The sequence below is a fragment of the Aotus nancymaae genome, unplaced genomic scaffold (genome assembly GCF_030222135.1).
Source record: "Aotus nancymaae isolate 86718 unplaced genomic scaffold, 86718_ANA_hifiasm-v0.15.2.pri h1tg000029l, whole genome shotgun sequence".
Taxonomy (NCBI): Eukaryota; Metazoa; Chordata; class Mammalia; order Primates; family Aotidae; genus Aotus; species Aotus nancymaae.
The window spans coordinates 11,835,901-11,855,837 of NW_026988442.1; the positions used below are offsets into that span (position 1 = coordinate 11,835,901).

At 47.6% G+C, this 19,937-nt stretch overlaps 1 protein-coding gene across 8 annotated transcripts in view; it reads left to right on the forward strand.

Annotated features, from left to right (window-relative positions):
• TTLL9 (tubulin tyrosine ligase like 9) overlaps positions 1-19,937 on the forward strand; it is a 75,471-nt gene that overhangs the window by 45,862 nt on the left and 9,672 nt on the right. For all 8 annotated transcript variants that reach the window (XR_010344520.1, XR_010344521.1, XR_010344519.1 and 5 more), the window contains 7 exons: positions 2,048-2,138; positions 4,124-4,164; positions 4,982-5,069; positions 13,648-13,706; positions 14,532-14,728; positions 17,232-17,345; positions 18,962-19,086. Coding sequence is in view for 5 of the 8 variants with exons in the window: in XM_064382306.1 (XP_064238376.1) it covers positions 2,048-2,138; positions 4,124-4,164; positions 4,982-5,069; positions 13,648-13,706; positions 14,532-14,728; positions 17,232-17,345; positions 18,962-19,086 (715 nt within the window). In the remaining 3 variants the exon portion in view is untranslated. The remainder of the gene's footprint in view (positions 1-2,047; positions 2,139-4,123; positions 4,165-4,981; positions 5,070-13,647; positions 13,707-14,531; positions 14,729-17,231; positions 17,346-18,961; positions 19,087-19,937) is intronic.

Sequence of the window (19,937 nt, forward strand, 5' to 3'; positions counted from 1 at the left end):
TTATAAGTGCGTGCCACCATGCCTGGCTAATTTTTTGTATTTTTTAGTGGAGACATTGTCACCATATTGGCCACGCTGGCCTTGAACTCCTGACCTCGTGATCTGCCCACCTCGGCCTCCCAAAGTGCTGGGATTACAGGCGTGAGCCACAAAGTGCTGGGATTACAGGCTTGAGCCACTGCGCCCAGGCGATACACATTCTTTATCTGCGCCTCCCGCTCACGTGGCTGGGGAGAGTATGGTTGACTCTTCCTCCAGGGCCTAGACTGAGCTTTGGGGTAGCTCCCCCAACCCCCACTCCATTCTTGTCCCGAGACACAGTGCAGTAGAAATCCTGGTTCAAATCCTGCCTCTCCCACTCAGCAGCTGTGTGGTCTTGGGAAAATGGCCGAAGCCCTCTGAAGCTGAGCGGTGATGATGGTGCAGGGTGGGTGGGAGGAGCAGGATGGCTGAAATCCTATAGGACTAGCACCTGCTGTACCAGGAGGCGCACAGCAATGCTCAATGTCTCGACTCCTCCCGTGAAACTGTCAGGGCACTGCAGGGAAGACGCTTAGCAGCCTGGAGGCCCAGCCTGCCTGCAGGAGTACTATCAGTCCATCTGGCAGCCACATGAGTGGAGGTGGAGCTGGGCCCAGGTCCCAGGAAGGCAAGACCTGGCTGCTTTTGTCTTGACACAGTAGAGCGGGGAGCAATGGTGGGTGGAGCAGGTCTGTCCTGAGAGCCAGTGCTGCCTGCCATTGGGCTGGTTGTGTGACCCCATTAAGCGTGTGACCCTTGTCTTTGAGCGAAGGGGACAACGGGTGGGAAAGGCATTTGCAGCCTGCGAGGTGTTGTGCTCATGCATGAGAGCATTGCTGTCCTCCAGAGCTGGGCTGGCAGGTAGAGAAGAAGGAGCGATGTCTTCGGAGGCCCATAGGTGGTGTAGGCACCACTGGCCGACAGAACTTTCTAGAGAGATGGAAATGGTGGATATCTGTGCTCTCCAATGCAGTGACCACTAGCCACAGGCGGGATGTTGAGCACTTGCCATGTGGCTGGTGTGACTGAAGACTGGATTTTTAATTTCATATCCTTTTCTAAAATTATGGGCTGGGTACGGTGGCTCACGCCTGTAATCCCAGCACTTTGGGAGCCTGAGGTGGGCAGATCACTTGAGGCAAGGAGTTTGAGACAAGCCTGGCCAACATGGTGAAACCCCATCTCTACTAAAAATACAAAAATTAGCCAGGTGTGGTGACTCTCATCTGTAATCCCAGGTACTCGGGAGGCTGAGGCACAAGAGTTGCTTGAACCTGAGAGGTGGAGGTTGCAGTGAGCCCAGATCGTGCCACTGCAGTCCAGCCTGGGCAACAGAGTGAGACTCATTCTCAAGAAAAACCCAAAAACAAAATAAAACTGTGGTAAAATATATAATAACATGAAAGTTACATCGTAACCTCTTTTAAGTGTCTGGTTTTGTAAGTGCATTCACAGTGTTGTACAGCCACCACTACTGTCCATCTCCAGAACTTTCCATCCTCCCTGTTGAACGTCTGTACCTGTTCAACACCAGCTCCCCATTCCCTCCTCTCCCCAGCCCCTGGCAACCCCCGTCTACCTTCTGTCACTGTGAACTTGACTACTCTAGCCACCTCATCTAAGTGGAATCAGACCATATTTGTCCTTTTGTGTCTGGCTTATTTCACTTGGCCCATGTTGTAGCATGTAATTTCACTTACTTTCCATCAAGGTAAATGTAAATAGCCTCCTGTGGCAGTGACTGCCCTACTGGGCAACAGAAGTCTAGAGGTTAAACACTCAGGCTCTGGGCCCAGACCGTGTAGGTTCACATCCCAGCGATACCACTAACTGGCTGTGTGACCTTGGATAAGTTACTCTCCCTCTCTGTCCTTCAGTTTTTTGTCTGTGAAATGGGAATAACATTAGTACTTACCTGATAGGGTTGATTTAAAGATCCAATGAGCTACCCCAAATAGTGTCTAACACAATGCCTAGTACACAGGCAATGATCCATAAATAAATGTTCAATTATTATTATTACTAGGACACAAGAAACTCTGACGACCAGAAAGATGATATTCCTGTGGAGAACTATGTGGCTCAGCGTTACATCGAAAATCCCTACCTGATAGGAGGTGAGATGGCTGTCTCTGCTCCTGCTCTTCTATTGCACGGTCATCAAACAGTCAGTCAACAAGCCTTGACCAGCAGCCTGCCAAGGGCCCAGCCTGACACTAGGCGTGAAGGGACGCATGGAAAGAGATTAGTTCTGCAGTCTCCCACCTCCTAGCCATTGCCCATACAGTTCCCTCTGCCTGGCATGCTCTTTCCATTCCCTTCTTGGTTCAGGAAAATTTTCCTCCTTTAAAAACCAACTTACTCATTCACGCATTTATCCAACAAATATTTTAAAGTGCCTATTTGGTGCCAGCGCTGCCCTGAATGCTGCCCCCCGCCGTGCTCCTCTGGAGTTTACACCCTCAATGAGCAGGCTGCAATAAACCAGAAAACACACCACGGGACAGTCCCATGCAGTGCTGGTGTTATGAAGTCAGTCAAGCAGGGCAATGGGACAGAATGATGTGGCGGCCAGGAGGTGACATGTGATCTGAGACCTGAGTGGCAACTACGAGTCACTGTGGGTAGATTTGGAGGGAGAGGAATGCAGGGAGGAGGAATTGCAAGGGCAGAGGCCCTGAGGTAGAACCCAGCCTCCTCCCTGCAACCTTGGTGGGTTTCCCCAGGTGTGCCCGGCATCTGCTTTTCTCACTTGGGCTCTGGGAACTACAGGACATCAGGCATGGGTGACGTCATTGCAATACTGTTAATGCCAGTTCCCACGTCTTCTGGCAATTACCTTCCCCAGGGGGCAGCCCCTGGGTCTCTTCTCCTCTCTCCCCCATAGTGACCCTGTCCTGTCTGTGACTTAAACACCACCCAAAGGTTAGTGACTTCCAGCTTTCTGTCCCCAGCCAGGACCTTGACCCTGAACCTCAGATCCTGATGTCCGGCAGCCTGTGACCTCCCTCTTGGGCATCTGCCAGCCACTCAAACCCAACACACCCCAAATTCTGCCCTCCCATCCCCCCACCATTCCTCAGCTTCTCCACTGGGGACACAGCCAGAAGCCAGGAGCCATTCTGGGTATGTCCCCTTCCTTCCCCAACATCTGGTTCTCGCCAAGCTCCCACAAGCTCTTGAATCTGTCTGGCCGCTCCTCTCACCTCTGCCCGGGTCCCAGCCACCATCCTCTTCCTCCTGGACAACCACACTCTCCTCCTCATTGGTGCCTACCGCTGCTCTGCCCTCTTTGCTACACCCCAACATGGCAGCCAGAGGGAGAAGATACCCTTCCGTGGCTTCCCACGGTTTTTGGGACAGAACCCCAAAAGTGCACGGGACCTGACCTCTGCCAGCCTAGCTGACCTCATCTCCTTCCTCTCTGCCCTTGACCCAAGCTCTTTCCCCCTCCAGACTTCTGTTCTCGCAGTTTCTCCCACCCAAGGTCCTGCACCACTCTGGGCTAGGCAGGCACTGTGAAGGTTACTACTTTGAAGGTTATTACTATGAAAGTAGTAACCTCTGTGAAGGTTACTACTCCCCATGGGGGTCTTATTTGACTACTGAGTTTCACACCTTTCCCCCAGGTTGACCCCCATGCATCCCTCCCCACCTCCCATTATTCTCTCTTTATACCTTGTGTAGTTTTTGTTGTGTTTTTTGAGCCCATGTCTCTGTCACCCAGACTAGAGTGCAATGTCATGGTCATAGCTCACTGCAGCCTCCATCTCCTGGTCTCAAACGATCCTCCTGCCTCAGTCTCCAGAGTAGCTGAGACTACAGGTGGGTACCACCATGGGAGGCTAATTTTCTGTAGACACAGCATCTCACTATGTTGCTCAGGCTGGTGTTGGATTCCTGGCCTGAAGTGATCCTCTTGCCTCAGCCTCCCAGAGTGTTGGGATCACACACTGTGTGATGGCCCCTTGTGTAGTTTCAGCAGGAGCTTCATAAAGGCAGGGTTTCCTGTCTGTCTGTCCACCGCCATTTCCCCAAAACCTAGCACAATGTCTGACGATCAGTATTTGTTGCACAAATTAATTCTTTCCTTTTCTGACAGGCCGCAAGTTTGACCTGCGTGTCTACGTGCTGGTGATGTCGGTGAGTAACAAAGCGGGGGGCCCTCCTCCAGCAGGGGTTAAAGGGTGGCTGGACTCTGGAGATGGGGGAAATGGCCTGCACCCGCAGCTTGTGTAAGCTTGTCTGGTTTTATCTCTGCCTGAGAGAGCCCGGGGGGACATCTAGGGATGGGGTGGGGGCAGGGAGATGAACCCGAAGTTTACCATCTTAGATGCCCCCAAATCTAGATTTGCTGTCTCTCTGCCCTTCTTTATTCATTCGGTCATCCACAGCAGACATTTACTGAGCACCTACTAAGTACTAGGCCCTGGCACTTAGCAGGTTTTATCACATTCAGGCCTCCTAACAACCCAGGGAGGTAGGTTCTATTATTATCCTCCCTTTACAATGAGGGGACAGATATGGAGAGGTTGTGTACCTTGCCCAAGGTCACACAGTTGGTGAGCAGCAGAGCTGGGACTCAAATCCAGGCAGCCTGGCCTCAGAGCCTCTCTTAATCAGGGAGTTGCTATTTTCCCTCCACCCATTCATTCATCCCTTCAGCCAACGATCAAACCTTTATGCTGGACGCAGGCTACGGGGGTGTTGGAGACAGACTCTGCCCCCGTCTTCCTGGACCTCACCTTCATTTTGTTTCTTTCTGTACCCACTTCCCCCTGGGGAAAGGAGGGGATAAAAGCAAAGAAGCCTGGTGTGAGAGCAGGTGTCTGCAGGATGATTTGGGAAAGACAGAAGGGGACTCCGGGGGGAGGAAATGGTAGGTGCAAGAGCTAGGTGGTGTGAGAGTGCCTGTACGTATACGCTTTCTCTTCTCTCTCTCTTTCCACCGCTGCCTCAGTATATCCCGCTGAGGGCCTGGCTCTACCGGGATGGCTTTGCCCGATTCTCCAACACCCGCTTCACGCTGAACAGCATAGATGACCAGTGTATCCTGGGATCCTGCCTAACCACCCCCTACACACCTACCCTTCCTACACTCTGGCCAGTCCCAAGTGAGCTCCTTTGTCCCATAGGTGTTTGCTGAGTGCCTGCTGTGGTCTGGGCACAGGAGACAGTTTATAAGACAGGTCTGGTTCCTTCCCTCTGGGAGCTTCTAGTCTTGTAGGGGTGATTCCACAGGAGAGGCCAACTCTGCTCAGAGCAGCTCACCGCAAATTGCTAGTTTTGGTGCTATGCCTAATATTCCTAGGGTCAGACAGTTTTAACCCCTTTGGAGAACATTTGCATCCCTTTTTTTTTTTTTTTTTTTTTGAGACAGAGTCTCACTCTTGTTGCTTAGGCCGGAGTGCAATGGCATAATCTTGGCTCACTGCAACCTCTGCCTCCTAGGTTCCAGCCATTCTTCTGCCTCAGCCTCCCAAGTAGCTGAGATTACAGGCATGTGCCACCATGCTCAGCTAATTTTTTTTTGAAGACAGGGTTTCACCATGTTGGTCAGGCTGGTCTTGAACTCCCGACCTCAGGTGATCCGCCCGCCTTGGCCTCCAAAGTGCTTGGATTACAGGTGTGAGTCACTGTGCCTGGCCCTAATTTTTTTTTTTTTTTTTTTTTTTTGTATTTTTAGTACAGATACGGTTTCTCCATGTTGGTCAGGCTGGTCTTGAACTCTCGACCTCAGGTAATCCACCTGCCTCAGCTTCCCAAAATGCTGGGATTACAGGCGTGAACCACCGCACCCAACCCATTTGCATCCTTTTATGTGCCTCTTCTTCAGTGCCTAGTCATTGGCCCACTCATTCATTCAAGTACAATGCTATTTTCACTAATCCGATTGGCAGAGACCAAAAGTCTGATAACACGCTGTCTTGGTGAGGCTGGGAGAATATATATATTGCTGGCGGGACTGTACATTGATTGGTGTGACTCCTTTGAAGACAGTCTGGCAAAGATCTGTTAAAAGACAGATGCACACAACCCTGTGACCTAGCAATTCCCCTTCTGGGATTTTATCATCTTACAAGTACATTTGCAGTGTAGAACAAGACAGGCTTCAAGGTTATTCACTGCACAGCCTTGTTTGTGAGAGCAGAAACTAGGGAACAATGAAATGAATGGCTCCTTTATACAGTGGAATACTATGAAGCTCTTAAAAAAGAATGGGGAAAGTGCTTTATGTACGGATATGAAATAATTGCCAAGATGTATTGTTAATTGGGAAAAAAATTATGTCTAGAACAGTGTGAAAATATGTTTTCGTTCCTGTTAAAAATCGTATCTGGCCAGATGTGGTGGCTCACACCTGTGGATCACTTGAGGTCAGGAGTTCAAGACCAGCCTGGGCAACATAGTGAGATCCTGTCTCTATGAAAAAAATAAAAATAAAAATAAATGAGCCAGATGTTATGTCACACGCCTGTAGCCCCGGCTACTCAGGAGGCTGAGTTGGGAGGATCGCTTGAGCCCAAGAATTTGAGGCTGCAGTGAGCTGTGATTTTGCCCCTGCATGCCAACCTGGGTGACAGAGCAAGACCCTGTCTCAAAAAAAAAAAAATTATGTATCTATCTCTCTATATATGTTTGCTTATCTGTACATAGACGTCTATGGAAGGACAGACAAGAAGCTGGGTGTGGCGGTTCACACCTGTAATCCTAGCAGTTTGGGAGGCCAAGGCAGGTGGATCACCTGAGGTCAGGAGTTTGCCTGACCAACATAGTAAAACCCTATTTCTACTAAAAATACAAAATCAGCCAGGCATGGTGGCACATTGCCTGTAATCCCAGCTACTTGGGAGACTGAGCATGAGAATCCCTTGAACTCCGGAGGAGGAGGTTGCAGTGAGCCGATATCATGCTGTTGCTCTCCAGCCTGGGCAACAGAGCAAGACCCTGTCTCAAAAAAAAAAAAAAGCTGGAAATAGATGTTGCCTTTGGGAAGAGAAATGTGAGTGGAGACAGAGGTAGAAAGGAGACGTTTCCTTACATATATTTTGTGCATTTTAATTTTTGAGCCATGTGAATGTATTATCTGGTCAAAATAGACACATCAAAGAAAGTTTTTAAGATCTTTAGGCCTGAGCCTCAGAAGAAGAGAGGTAGACAATCCAGCAATATTTAGGAGGCAAATGGGCAGGACCAGATGACCTGCACATAGGAAAGTTGGAAATGGGGGTGATGCTGCCCCGCTTGGGGCGTGGGCAACCCAGCCAGTGCTTTTAGGTCATCTGCATCTGTCTGCGTTAATTTCCTCATTCAGTTGAGTGCTTGTCCAGGGTGATGCATTTGCATGTGCATCTGGGATTAGACCTTTCTGAGTATTTTTTGCAATTTGTTTTTTTCTATTTTACCAACGTCAGCAATTCTGTTAATTTTATTTTGTAATTCTAACAAGCATTTATCATCTGCAAGTCACTGAGTTTAGTTTAATTGCCACCTAGTTGTTTACTAAAGTTAATATATGTAAAGCACTTAGAACAGTGGCTGGCCCAGAGTGACCTCTCAGAAAATACTAGTGGTCCTCCTCTCCCACTTAAAAATGTTTGCACAGCTCTGGGCATCATGGGGACTTTTTAAGCAAACAGAGCCCTCTCCCGGGGCTAGTTTTTAGTTAATGAGGCTTTGCTGTTTTCACAGTGAGTAAATACACATCATTTTCCACCTCTTCTTTTATATTGTTTTAAATTTTTAATCTTGAAATATTAATAAAAAATAATTTTCTATAAATAGAAAGCTGCAGGAAAGACTGTAACAACCCATGCATTCACCATCCAGATTTAACAGATTAATATTTTGTCATTCGCTTCAGATATCACATACTAACTTTTAAAATAATTTTGGATCACAAAATAATAACATTTTAAACTTGACTTTATTATATATAATATATATAGTTTATACATAATTATTCAAATATGTTTACATATAGTATATTCATACACTAAATACAAAAATATTCATTGAAACACTGTATATAATAGTGAACAATCATTACCCTTGATCCCTTAAATCTCCCTTCAGAGATGGTGAAATGAATTATAAGGCATCTATGTGATCTTATACATCTGTTAAAAGCAATGAGATATGTCGAGAAGCCATGACATAGAAAGATGATTAAGATGAAAAGTGAAAAACAAAATGTAAGCTGGAGAATTGATATATTCCTATTCCCACTTTTGCCTTTAAGGAAGTACATTTCTGTTTAGGAAGAAGTATGAAAGGATGTTCATGATTCACTAATCTATCTGATTGATTGATTGATTGACAGTTTCCCTCTCTGTTGCCCCTGCTCGAATACGGTGGTGGGATCACAGCTCTTTGCAGCCTTGAACTCCTGGGCTCAAGTGATCCTCCCACCTCAGCCTCCTGAGTAGCTGGGACCACAGGCACACACTACTATGTCTGGCTAAGTTATTTTTTTGTAGCAATGAGTTCTCACTGTGCTGCCCAGGCTGGGCTCAAACTCCTCAGCTCAAGAGTGTGACACCTCGATTCAACAGTTTGAATCCTCCCACCTCTATCTTCCAAAGTTCTGGGATTATAGGCATGAGCCACCCGGCCCAGCCTCAGTAATGTATTAACTCTGGGAAGTGCAGAGAATTAGAATCAGGTCAGGAAGCATTTATTTTCAACTTTATGCATTGTCTATTAGGAATTGTTTCTACAACTGATAGGCCTTACTCTAATAATAAAATATCCAAAGGATACATTTTTTATAATACAAGTGGTATAGCTTATTAAAATCGAATCAGAAAATTCGGAAAAGTACAAAAAGGAAATCTTCTCTAGGCACATTTTCTAGCAAAAACTACTTACTATTTTAGGGTATTTCCTTCCAGGTTCATTTGTAGAGATTTTTGTTGTCATTTACCTTTTAAATATAAATGATCCCACTGTATAATATAATCTTTTCTTGCACTAATCATGATCACTAGTATTTTCCTTGTAGACTTTTTTTCATTACAAAAATATTCCACTGAGTAGGTTTCCTGGTTTTCTAATCCCCCATGCTGCAGGCATTTGGGAAGTATTCAGCTTCTTGCTATGACACATAATGCTGCAAAGGAACGTATTTCTTCATAAACTTTTACAGTATTTAAGATTTTCCCCTTGGATGGTGTCACAGAGGTGTAAATACTGGGTCAAGCCCATCTGGCCAGATTGCTTCCCAGGAGAGTCCTTTTATATTTTTACCATTGCTGGGCGTGGTGGCTCATGCCCATAATCCTAACACTTTGGGAGGCCGAGACAGGTGGATCTCTTGAAGACAGGAGTTCGAGACCAGCCTGGCCAATATGATGAAACCCCATCTCTACTAAAAATACAAAAATTAGCCAGCTGTGGTGGTGAGCACCTATAATCCCACCATACCCAGGAGGCAGGACAGTTGCTTGAACCCAGGAGGCAGAGGTTGCAGTGAGCTGAGATTGTGCCACTGTACTCCAGCCTGGGCAAAAGAGCAAGACTCCGTCTCAAAAACATAATAAATAAAAATAAAATATTTTTACCCTCTATTGACACAGTCCATTTCATCCCAGCTCCCCAGTCCTGGGAACGATTGTTTTAAACAGCCATTTCTGAAACAATTGGCCACATCTAAGTGAAGCAGATAGAGGCATTCTTTTTCTTTTTCTTTTCTTTTTTTTTTTTTTTGAGATAGCGTTTTGCTCTTGTTGCCCAGGCTGGAGTGCAGTGGCATGATCTTGGCTCACCGCAACCTCTGCCTCCCAGGTTCAAGCGTTTCTCCTGCCTCAGCCTCCCCAGTAGTTCGGACTACAGGCACGTGCCACCACGTGATAGGGACATTCTTTATATGATTCTTGCAAATATTCTGTGAGTTTTGGATTTTTCAAAAAGATTTTTTAAATGTCACCGACTTGATGAGGAAGCAGAGTTTTGCCTTAGAATTTGCATCTCTTCCAATTTTCATTTTCCCCCATTTGCATGCCTTTGAAATTGTGTATCTACTGTTACTAGGAGCTTTGAGCATTTCCCCAGATGGGGTCCTACCAGCTTTATTTTCTCTCTTATGTTTGTCCATGTCCTTTCGTTAGTAAACAGTCATACTTTTTATTGTTAATTCATGTGGGATTTTCATGTGATAGAATAAAAATTAGACTATTGCATGTGCTACACATCTTTTCTGTGTATTCTTTTTGTCTTGACATCTGTTCATTTTTATTTTCATGTTTCACGTCTTACTTGTCCATTGGGTGATTTTTACCATCATTTCTAAGCTAAGAAAAGTCTTTTCCTCTTAAAGATTTCACAGTGAATCAGCTCTGTTTCTCTGTGGATTTATTCTGATCGTATGTTTACTCTGCTACTTGACCGTTGTTCCACTGAGACCTGGTTTCAGGTTCCTCTCTAGAGACGGGAGGCTCTGAGGTTGGCTGACCCGTCTCCCATCCCTTTCTTTTAGCCTTTGCTTCTCCTCTGCTCCTAAGGAGGCCCACTGTCTCCTCTACAGCAGACGGGAGCAGTGTGTTAAGTGTGAAGTTCTGGGAGCCAAGTTTCCTTCATCCGAAGAGAGCTATTTCCCCTCTTCAGCCAGTAACCCACTTTGCCCCAGCATCCTCTTTTCCTTTTTTTTTCCCCCTGAGACAGAGTCTTGCTGTGTTGCCCAGGCTGGAGTGCAGTGGTACAATCACGGCTCACTGCAGCCTCCATCTCCTGGGCTGAAGTAATGCTCCCACCTCAGCCTCCCTTGTAGCTGGGACCACAGGCACGCACCACCATGCCTAGCTAATTTTTTAATTTTTTGAAATAGAATATCACTTTTGTTGCCCAGGCTGGAGTGCAATGGTGCGATCTCAGCTCACTGCAACCTCCACCTCCCGGGTTCAAGCGATTCTCCTGCCTCAGCCTACCTAGTAGCTGGGATTACAGGCGCCCGCCACCATACCTGGCTAATTTTTTGTATTTTTAGTAGAGATGGGGTTTCACCATGTTGGCCTGGATGGTCTTGATTTCCTGACCTCGTGATCCACCCACCTCCATCTCCCAAAATGCTGGGATTACAGACATGAGCCACCGCGACCAGCCGAAAATTTCCTTTTTTTGAGACAGGGTCTCACTATATTGTTTAGGCTGATCTTGAACTCATGGGCGCGAATGATCCTCTTACTTCAGCCTCCTGAGTAGTGGGTACTACGGGCGTAAACCACCATGCGCAGCTATTTCAGAACATTTTTATCATCTTCCCAAAGAAATTCTATACCCGTTAGCCGTCATCCCTATTCCTCCCTGGACTCCCCTCCCAGCCCTTTGCAGCCACTTCCTGTCTCTGGATTTGTCTCTTCTCAACATGTCATAGAAATGGAATCATACACTATGCAGTCTTTGTGTCTGACTTCTTTTACTTAGCTTGTTTCTAAGGTTCTTCTATGTTGTTGCATGGATCCTTACTTCATTTTTTTTTTTTTTTTTTTTTTGAAACAAAGTTTCACTGTTGTTGCCCAGGCTGGAGTGCAGTGGCACCATCTTGGCTCACTTCAACCTGCACCTCCTGGGTTCAAACGATTCTCCTGCCTCAGCCTCCTGAGTAGCTGGGATTACAGGTGCCCGCCACCACACCCGACTATTTTTTTTGGCATTTTTAGTAGAGATGGGGTTTCATCATGTTGGCCAGGCTGGTCTTGAACTCTTGACCTCAGGTGATCCACCTGCCTTGACCTCCCAAAGTGCTGGGATTACAGGCATGAGCCAGTGCACCTGGCCTTTCATATTTCTAAAAAAAAAAAAAAAAAGCCACATGGTGGCACACTCCTGTAATCCCAGCTACTCAGGAGGCTGAGGCAGGAGAATTGCTTGAACCTGGGAAGCAGAGGTTGCAGTGAGCCAAGATTGCACCAGTGCACTCCATCCTGAGTGACAGAGTGAGACTCCATCTCAAAAAAAAAAAAAAAAAAAAAAAGAAAGAAAGAAAAGAAAAGCTCTAAAGACAACTTCCAGGAAAAAGATGCTAAAGAGGATACTCACCCCAGGGAGGCTGAAACCGCCCTGCTCTGTTCAACACACCACAAACTGGGAGAAACATACTTTTTAGGGGAATTAGACTGGGAGTCAGGGATCTAGAGCCTCTACCTCCCCATCTGAGAAATGCCCCAAATAAGTCCTGGAGAAAGTCATGTCTTATGGCCATTTCATGAGGTTTGGGGTTGGGTGTGGTGGCTGACACCTGTCATCCCAGCACTCTGGGAGGCCAAGGCAGGTCATCACTTGAAGTCAGGAGTTCGAGACCAGCTTTGCCAGCATGGTGAAACTCTATCTCTACTAAAAATACAAAAATTAGCCGGGCTTGGTGGCAGGCATCTGTAATCCCAGCTACTTGGGAGGCCGAGGCAGGAGAATTGCTTGAGCAATTCTTGAGGCAGAGGTTGCAGTGAGCCGAGATCGCACCACTGCACTCCAGCCTGGGCAACAGACCAAGACTACATCTCAAAACAAACAGACAGACACAACGAGGTTAGGGGAAGCCATCCTGCTTAGCTGTGGGGGAAGATGTTGAGGAAGGGGTATTCTGAATGGCAGTCACTTCACCTCTCTAAGCCTCCAAGGTCTCATCTGTGAGATAGGAATAATTTGGGGAACATACGCGATAATGCAGTAAACATGCTCTATAAGCTGAAAAGTGTTGCCGATGTCAGTGGTGGTGATGATGGTGATGGTACTGAGAGGCTGAATCTCAGGGCTGGGCCTTCCAAGGCCGCCCTGACCCCACCCCAGTGCTGGATCCCTTCACCAATATTCCTACAAAGTGGCTGCCTAGCCTGGACCCCTCTAGTGAAAGACAGCCTAGTGTGTCCTGAGATGGTTGTTCTGTATTTGGTTCCTTACTTGTTAGAAAGTTTTCTATCCTCTTGAATTAAAAAAAAAAAAAAAAAAAATCAGGCTGGGCGCAGTGGCTCACACCTGTAATCCCAGCACTTTGGGAGGCCGAGGTAGGCGGATCACTTGAGGCCAGGAGTTTGAAACCAGCCTGTCCAACATGGTGAAACTCTTGTCTCTACTAAAAATACAAACATTAGATGGGTGTAATGGCACGCACCTATAATCCCAGCTACTCAGGAGACTGAGGCAGGAGAATCACTTGAACCCAGGAGGCGGAGGCTGCAGTGAGCACGTCATGCCACTGAACTCCAGCCCGGGTGACAGAGCGAGACTCTGTCTCTTAAAAAAAAAAATCATAACGCAAAGGTTAAAAGAAAAGAAAAATCATAGTATAATATCAGCTATGCCAGGCGCTGGAAGAGGTACAGTATTTAACCTTTTGAAAAATCCTGTGAGTTCAATATGCTACTATGTACCCCCATTAAAAGCTGGGGAAACAGGCCCAGGGAAGTTAAATGGCTTTTTAGGACCCCATAGCCAGGAAAGATGCAGGCAGGATTTGAACCAGGCCCATCTGACTCCACAGCCCACATACATGACTATGATGCTATTTTGCTGCTTTCCCCATCGATTACCCAGGCAAGGTCTCAGTTCAGTTCTGAGGGCTTCATGGGGCAGGGCTCACCCTTTTTGTTCACACCAAGGTCAGGTATGACCTTGACCACCACCCTCTGCCAGATGTTCACCTCACCAACGTCGCTGTGCAAAAAACGTCTCCTGACTACCACCCAAAGAAGGTGAGGAAGCCAGGCTCCACTCTGCTCGGGTGTAGCCCTCTGGGGCCAGGTGAGGGTGGGGAGGGTGGCATGGCAAGGAGCCCAGGACAGGCCCGTCTGAGCCTGAGTTGGCCAGTGAGGCTGGCCTGCCTGTTCCACTTGCAGGGCTCAGGGCAGGACTACAAATGGTGGCCCACATATCATGTATCTAAGTATTTAAAAGTTACAAATCACACTAACACACCCCTAAACAAAATATGTCCTGTCCTACCTTGACAGATATCTTCTATTGGTCAATGGATTAATTGATTCATGTAATGTGTCACACAGATATATTTTCTCTCTATGTAAAATAACCTGCAAGGCCAGGTTCAAATACAGAATTCTCAGACTTCTCAGAGTCAAGGGCCAGATCAAGGGGAGACAGGAGAGCAGGTCCCCAGTTCACAGCTGTTCCCTTCTCTTCCCTTCCCTGGCTCTATCCCACACGGTGAGGCCCTTGTGCATACATACCCCTGAAAACAGCAGCCTGTTGGTCACTCCTTGGCCTTGGGATGCACACATGATCAGTGTGGTCTGTCCTCAGCAGGTCAGGCTCAGGCAGGGGGCCTCCACACGTCATGTGGGCAGGGACTTCTGGGGTCCTGCATGGCTAGTCCTCTTAGCATGAAGAATTTTTGCCTCTCAAACAAGGGCACACCTGGGGTCTCCTAATTACAGGGCTCAGGGCTGGGCCCCTCTTGCCCAGGTCTAAGGAAAGCACTGAGGGCAATCGTGTAAGGGTCCAAGCAGGCCAGGTCCTGGCTAACTGAGGCTCCTCTCTTGACCTGGCTGCCCGGGACACAGGGCAGCAAGTGGATGCTGCAGCGCTTCCGGCAGTACCTGACTTCCAAACACGGGCCCCAGGCGGTGGAGACGCTCTTCAGGGACATGGACAACATCTTCATCAAAAGCTTGCAGAGTGTGCAGAAGGTGATCATCAGTGACAAGCACTGCTTCGAGCTGTACGGCTACGACATCCTCATCGACCAGGACCTCAAGCCGTAAGTGGGTCGCGGGGAGAGCCAGCAGGTCATAGTTTGCATACTCTGCACCCAGAGTGCCCGGGCTTGAATCCCAGCTCTGCCAATTCCTAGTTGTATAACTTTGTGCACACTTACTTTTTCTGTGCCTCAGTTTGCCCAATGGCAAAATGGGGTTGGTCATTACAGGATCTATCCATAGGTCATTGTAGGATCATTATGAAGAATAAGTGAGAGACAGTCTGTAGAGCACTGGGCACTGAGCCTGGCACTGGGAGGCCTTTCCTGATCATCTGCCGAGTCAGGAATCCTCCCCTCTCTCAGGCAAGAAACTTCCCCTCTGTAAGTCTTGGAGCTTTGAAGAATAATGGAACATTGTTACAGTGTTGATTTCTGCCAAGACTGATCCATTTCCATAGTGCCCATTGGAGGAGATTGAGCCAATGACTAGAACAAGCCTGACCTGGCAGGGACCACCATGATGGTCTCACACGATACAACAGGACACAGAAGCCCAGCAAGGGTCAGGGAGCTTGAGGTCATGTAGCAAGTCAAGGGCAAAGCCAGGCCCAGGGTCCAAGGACCTGGGCCGAGCGGCTCCTCACCAGCAATGCCGGCTCCAGGACCCAACCCCCTATTCAAGGTCACCATGTGAGTGCTGAGGGGCCTTCTAAGCCAGGAGGAGGGGCCCTAGAGCAAGACCTAAGTCAGGCCCTCGCTCAAGGGAAACAGGGTCCAGGCACCAGCGGGTCTCTCTCCTTTGCCCCTGCAGCAGGATGTGACTACTGGCATTAAGGTGGACGTGGTGGGGAATAAGCTCCACCCATGCTTAGACACCAGCAACTGTGGGAAGAGCTGGAGCATCCACTTGCCCTGGGGCCTGGGTGGTCAAGTTGCAGGAGGGACCTCAGTTAATCTCGACCTGGCCTGCTGAGACCCCTATACAATTGCCCTCAGAGCTGTCCTTAGGCCTGGACAAGAGGGGTCCAGCCCTGAGTGTTGTGATTAGGATGACTCTGGGTGTACCCCTCCATGTGGGCAAAAATTCTACATGTCCAAGAGGACTGGCTGTGTAGGACCCCATGTGGGTATATCCCCTCTCTGAGCCTTGGTTTTTTTCATTTGTAAAATGGGAAACACCATGTCTACCTCTCCAAGTTGTTAGAGTAACTTACCAAGATAATTTGCTGTATAGTGGAAAGGGGCTTGGTCTCCCACTGACCTGCGGGCTGAGCCCTTCCCTCTCTGGGCCCCGGCTTCCTGTCTGTAGAAGGATGGGGTTGAACAAGACAAGAGGTGGCTAGCTGGAGGTCTTTGGGCTGCTTTGGCCTGCAGGTACTTTGAATTTGGCCTTTAGACTGTTTTTGTTTTTAATTTTAATTTATTGACAGGCTCTAATATTTGGAAGATGTTTACATAAAAATCAGAATTATCAAGTACAGTGGCTCAAGCCCCTGTAATAATAATGCCAACTACTCAGGAGGCTGAGGTAGGAGGATGACTTGAGGCCAGGAGTTCAAGGCTGCAGAGGACTTAGATTGCACCACTGCTCTCTAGCCTGAGTGAGCGAGCCAGATACTGACTCCTTAAAAAAAAAAAAAAAAATCACTGTTTTTGGCTTTTCTGGAAAAATCAGATGATCTCGAAATTCTGGGCTCACATTCCCACAGGACAACATTCTTCTGGAGCCGGCCACGGCCACCACTTTAGACATGGAGTGCCCTGGCCAGCTCTGCACAGTCCCCACCCCTCCCCATGCTTCCCAGCCCCTGACAGCAGGGTGCTTGCCACCTACAGTGCACAAATTTTCACCAAGAAAGGAAAGTTTTCCTTGCATTCACATCTGTATCGGAAGAAGGGAAAACCATAACCCCACGAAGGCACCGTAGTCATTCCCATGCCAGCTTTCTACTTTTGAGTTACCTTTCCTCAAAGTGGAAAGGTGGCCAGCACGGTGACTCTTGCTTGTAATCCCAGCACTTTGGGAGGCTGAGATGGGCAGATCACCTGAGGTCAGGAGTTTGAGACCAGCCCGGCCAATATGGTGAAACCCTGTCTCTACTAAAAATACAAAAAAATTAGCTGGGCATGGTGGTGGGCACTTGTAATCCCAGCTAATCAGGAGGCTGAGGCAGGAGAATCGCTTGAACCTCAGAGGTAGAGGTTGCAGTGAGCCAAGATTGTGCCACTGCACTCCAGGCTGGGCGATAAGAGCAAAACTCCGTTTAAAAAAAAAGTAGAAAGGGGGTCGGGGAGGGGGCCGGGCACAGTGGCTCCCATCTGTAATCCCAGCACTTTGGGAGGCTGAAGCAGGAGGATCACTTGAGGCAAGGAGTTTGAGACTAGCTGGGAAACCTAGCAAGACCCTATCTCTATAAAAATAATTTGAAAAATAGAAAGATAGAGGGAGCAGCCTGGACTGAACTGAGGGTGGGGTCCATGCATCCATCTAGCCACTTAGTGAAATCCTAAGGGCTCCAGGGACCAAGTAACCCTAAGGCTCTCCACTCCCCTCCCTCCCCAGGTGGCTCCTAGAGGTCAATGCATCCCCATCACTGACAGCCAGCAGCCAGGAAGACTATGAACTCAAGACCTGTCTCCTGGAAGACACCCTGCATGTCGTGGACATGGAAGCGAGGTGAGGGAGGGTAGCCTTGATCACATGTCCTTGTACATGACAACTGGGGCTCCCACCAAGAAAGAGGGGGAGCTTAGAATGTTGGGGCCTGAGTGGTCTTCAGCGATGGCTCTGGCCTGCCTCATCACTTTACAGATGGAGAAGCTGAGATGTCCATGGAGGGCCGGGTCCTGCCATGGACTTGGCCTCTCCAGGGCAGAGCAGGGCCAACTATAGCTTTCTGAGACAGTCCAGCAGGATTTCCTCGAATCCTCCTGACTGTGAGGCTCTGGACTAGTCACATCACCTTTCTGAGCCTCAGCTTCCTCATCTGTAAAACAGGAAATAACCATGTCTACGTCTCAGAGTTGGTAGATTAATTTACAAAGATAATTTACTATCTAGTGCCTAGCTCACAGTAAGTGCTCAATCCAAGACTATCATTATAACAATGTGCAACAGCAGAAAAAAAACCCCAGAGCTACTTTGAGAATGGGTGAATCCAGGTGCTCAATGATGGCTGGTCTGTTTTCTCCTTTCTCCCTCCTCTCCTCTTCTCTGTCTCTCTCTCCCTCCCTTCTTCCTCTTTCTTCTGTATTAGCTTTTCCCCAGTTTTCTCCAATTATTCCAGCAGAAGTTTGAGGGCAGCTTCTCCTTGCTGGGAACTGGGATACATGCCCATTGCTGAATCATTCATTGTGACTCTGCTTGACCAGGCATAGTTCTTGTGCCCACCTCCCAGGGAGTGGGGTCGACCCCACATGAGCCATTGGTAAAGGAGGGAGGAATGATTCTCAAAGCAAAACCCAAGGTACCCTTGCACTGGAAGAAGGTGAAATGGATGCTGAGCAAGCAGCAACCTCAGGTATCCACTATTCCTACCATCACCTATTCATTCAACAAACATTTGAGCCCTGCTCTGTACCAGGCCCTGTGCCACACCCTGCAGACATAGTAAGGAACACAACAGAATCAGTCCCTGCCTTTATGGAGTTTAAGGTCTGAGGAGGAAAGGTGACTTTAAACCAGAAATCACAAATAGAGGCACATGGCCAGACACAGTGGTTCACGCCTGTAATCCTAGCACTTTGGGAGGCTGAGGCAGGCAGATCACTTGAGGTCAGGAGTTTGAGACCATCCATCCTGGCCAACATGGTGAAACCCTGTCTCTATTAAAAATACAAAATTATCATTGTGAAGCAGAATTCACCAGAAAAAAAAAAAAAAGAAAAAAAATACAAAATTAGCTGGGTGTGGTGGTGTGCACCTGTAGTCCCAGCTACCTGGGAGGCTGAGACAGGAGAATCGCTTGAACCTGGGAGGAAGAAGTTGCAGGGAGCTGAGATCGTGCCATTGCACTCCAGCCTAGGCGACAGAGAGAGACTCTGTCAGAAAACAAAAAAACAAACAGGGACAAGTTACCAAGGGCAAGTAGGAGGAGCCTTGGGGGAGAAATGGGAACAGCCCCTCAGAGACTTACATAGGCACCTGGGAAACAGCCAATGAATGACTGGGAAAAAGGACTTCTGATGGGAGGGATATCAGTAGGGCTCAGGAGGGATCAGGGACCCCACTTGGGTCTTAGGGCCCCCGCCAGGTGCACCTTCATTAACCCCATGTGCCTCCTTCCTGTCCAGGCTCACGGGAAGGGAGAAGCGAGTCGGGGGCTTTGACCTCATGTGGAATGATGGCCCGGTTAGCAGAGAGGAGGGGCCTCCTGACCTGTTGGGAATGGGAAACTTTGTGACCAACACACACCTCGGTATGTAGGGTCAGGTGGGGAGTGGGCACAAGGGATGGGTCATGGGAGGTACCAGGTAGTCTAGGAGGCAGCTTGGCATAGTGGTTAGATTGTTTGAATTCAATCTGCAACTTACCAGCTGTATCACCTTGGGCAAGGGTGACACAGCTGTTCCTCATTTGTAAAGTTGGTTTCGAAAATGAAAACTCTTCCTGATTATAAAAAAGTATTCTCACTCATTGTAGAATATTTGAAAACTAAAGAAAGAAATTAAAAAAACATCCAGACATAACCATCTTTAACAATCTGGTGTATTTCCTTCCAGTTCTTAAAAAATACATATATTCATACTTTTTCTTTTACAAAATTGGCATTGGGCTAGAGTTTCGAATCCCACTTTCCCACGTGGCATTTTTCATTCAAGCATATTAATAAGAGCCTCCCTCTTGAATGCACTTTTTGGTCCAGTCCAGATTAAATCTTTTACATACATTATCTCATTTTATCTTTAAGCAGCTTTCATTGTCATTTTACAGATGAGGAAATGATCTCCAGGTGCTATGTAACTTGCTGAATGAAGGTCTTGGTTATAAGCTGTGAGCCACGCTGCAAACTCCCATCTGCCTGGCTCCAAAACCTGAGTGCTTGACCACTAGACTCTCCTGCCTCTTGGCAGAGTTAAAAAAAAATTACCATATGGATGCAAAATATTTCATTTTGTGCATATTCCAAAATTTACTAAACCAATTTCTTATGATTGGACATTTGGCACAATTGCATGTTTTTTACTTTTATAACTAATACCATGATGAACACCCGTTCACATTAAGCTCGGCTGAAATTCTGGCCATTTCCTGAGGACAGATTCCTAG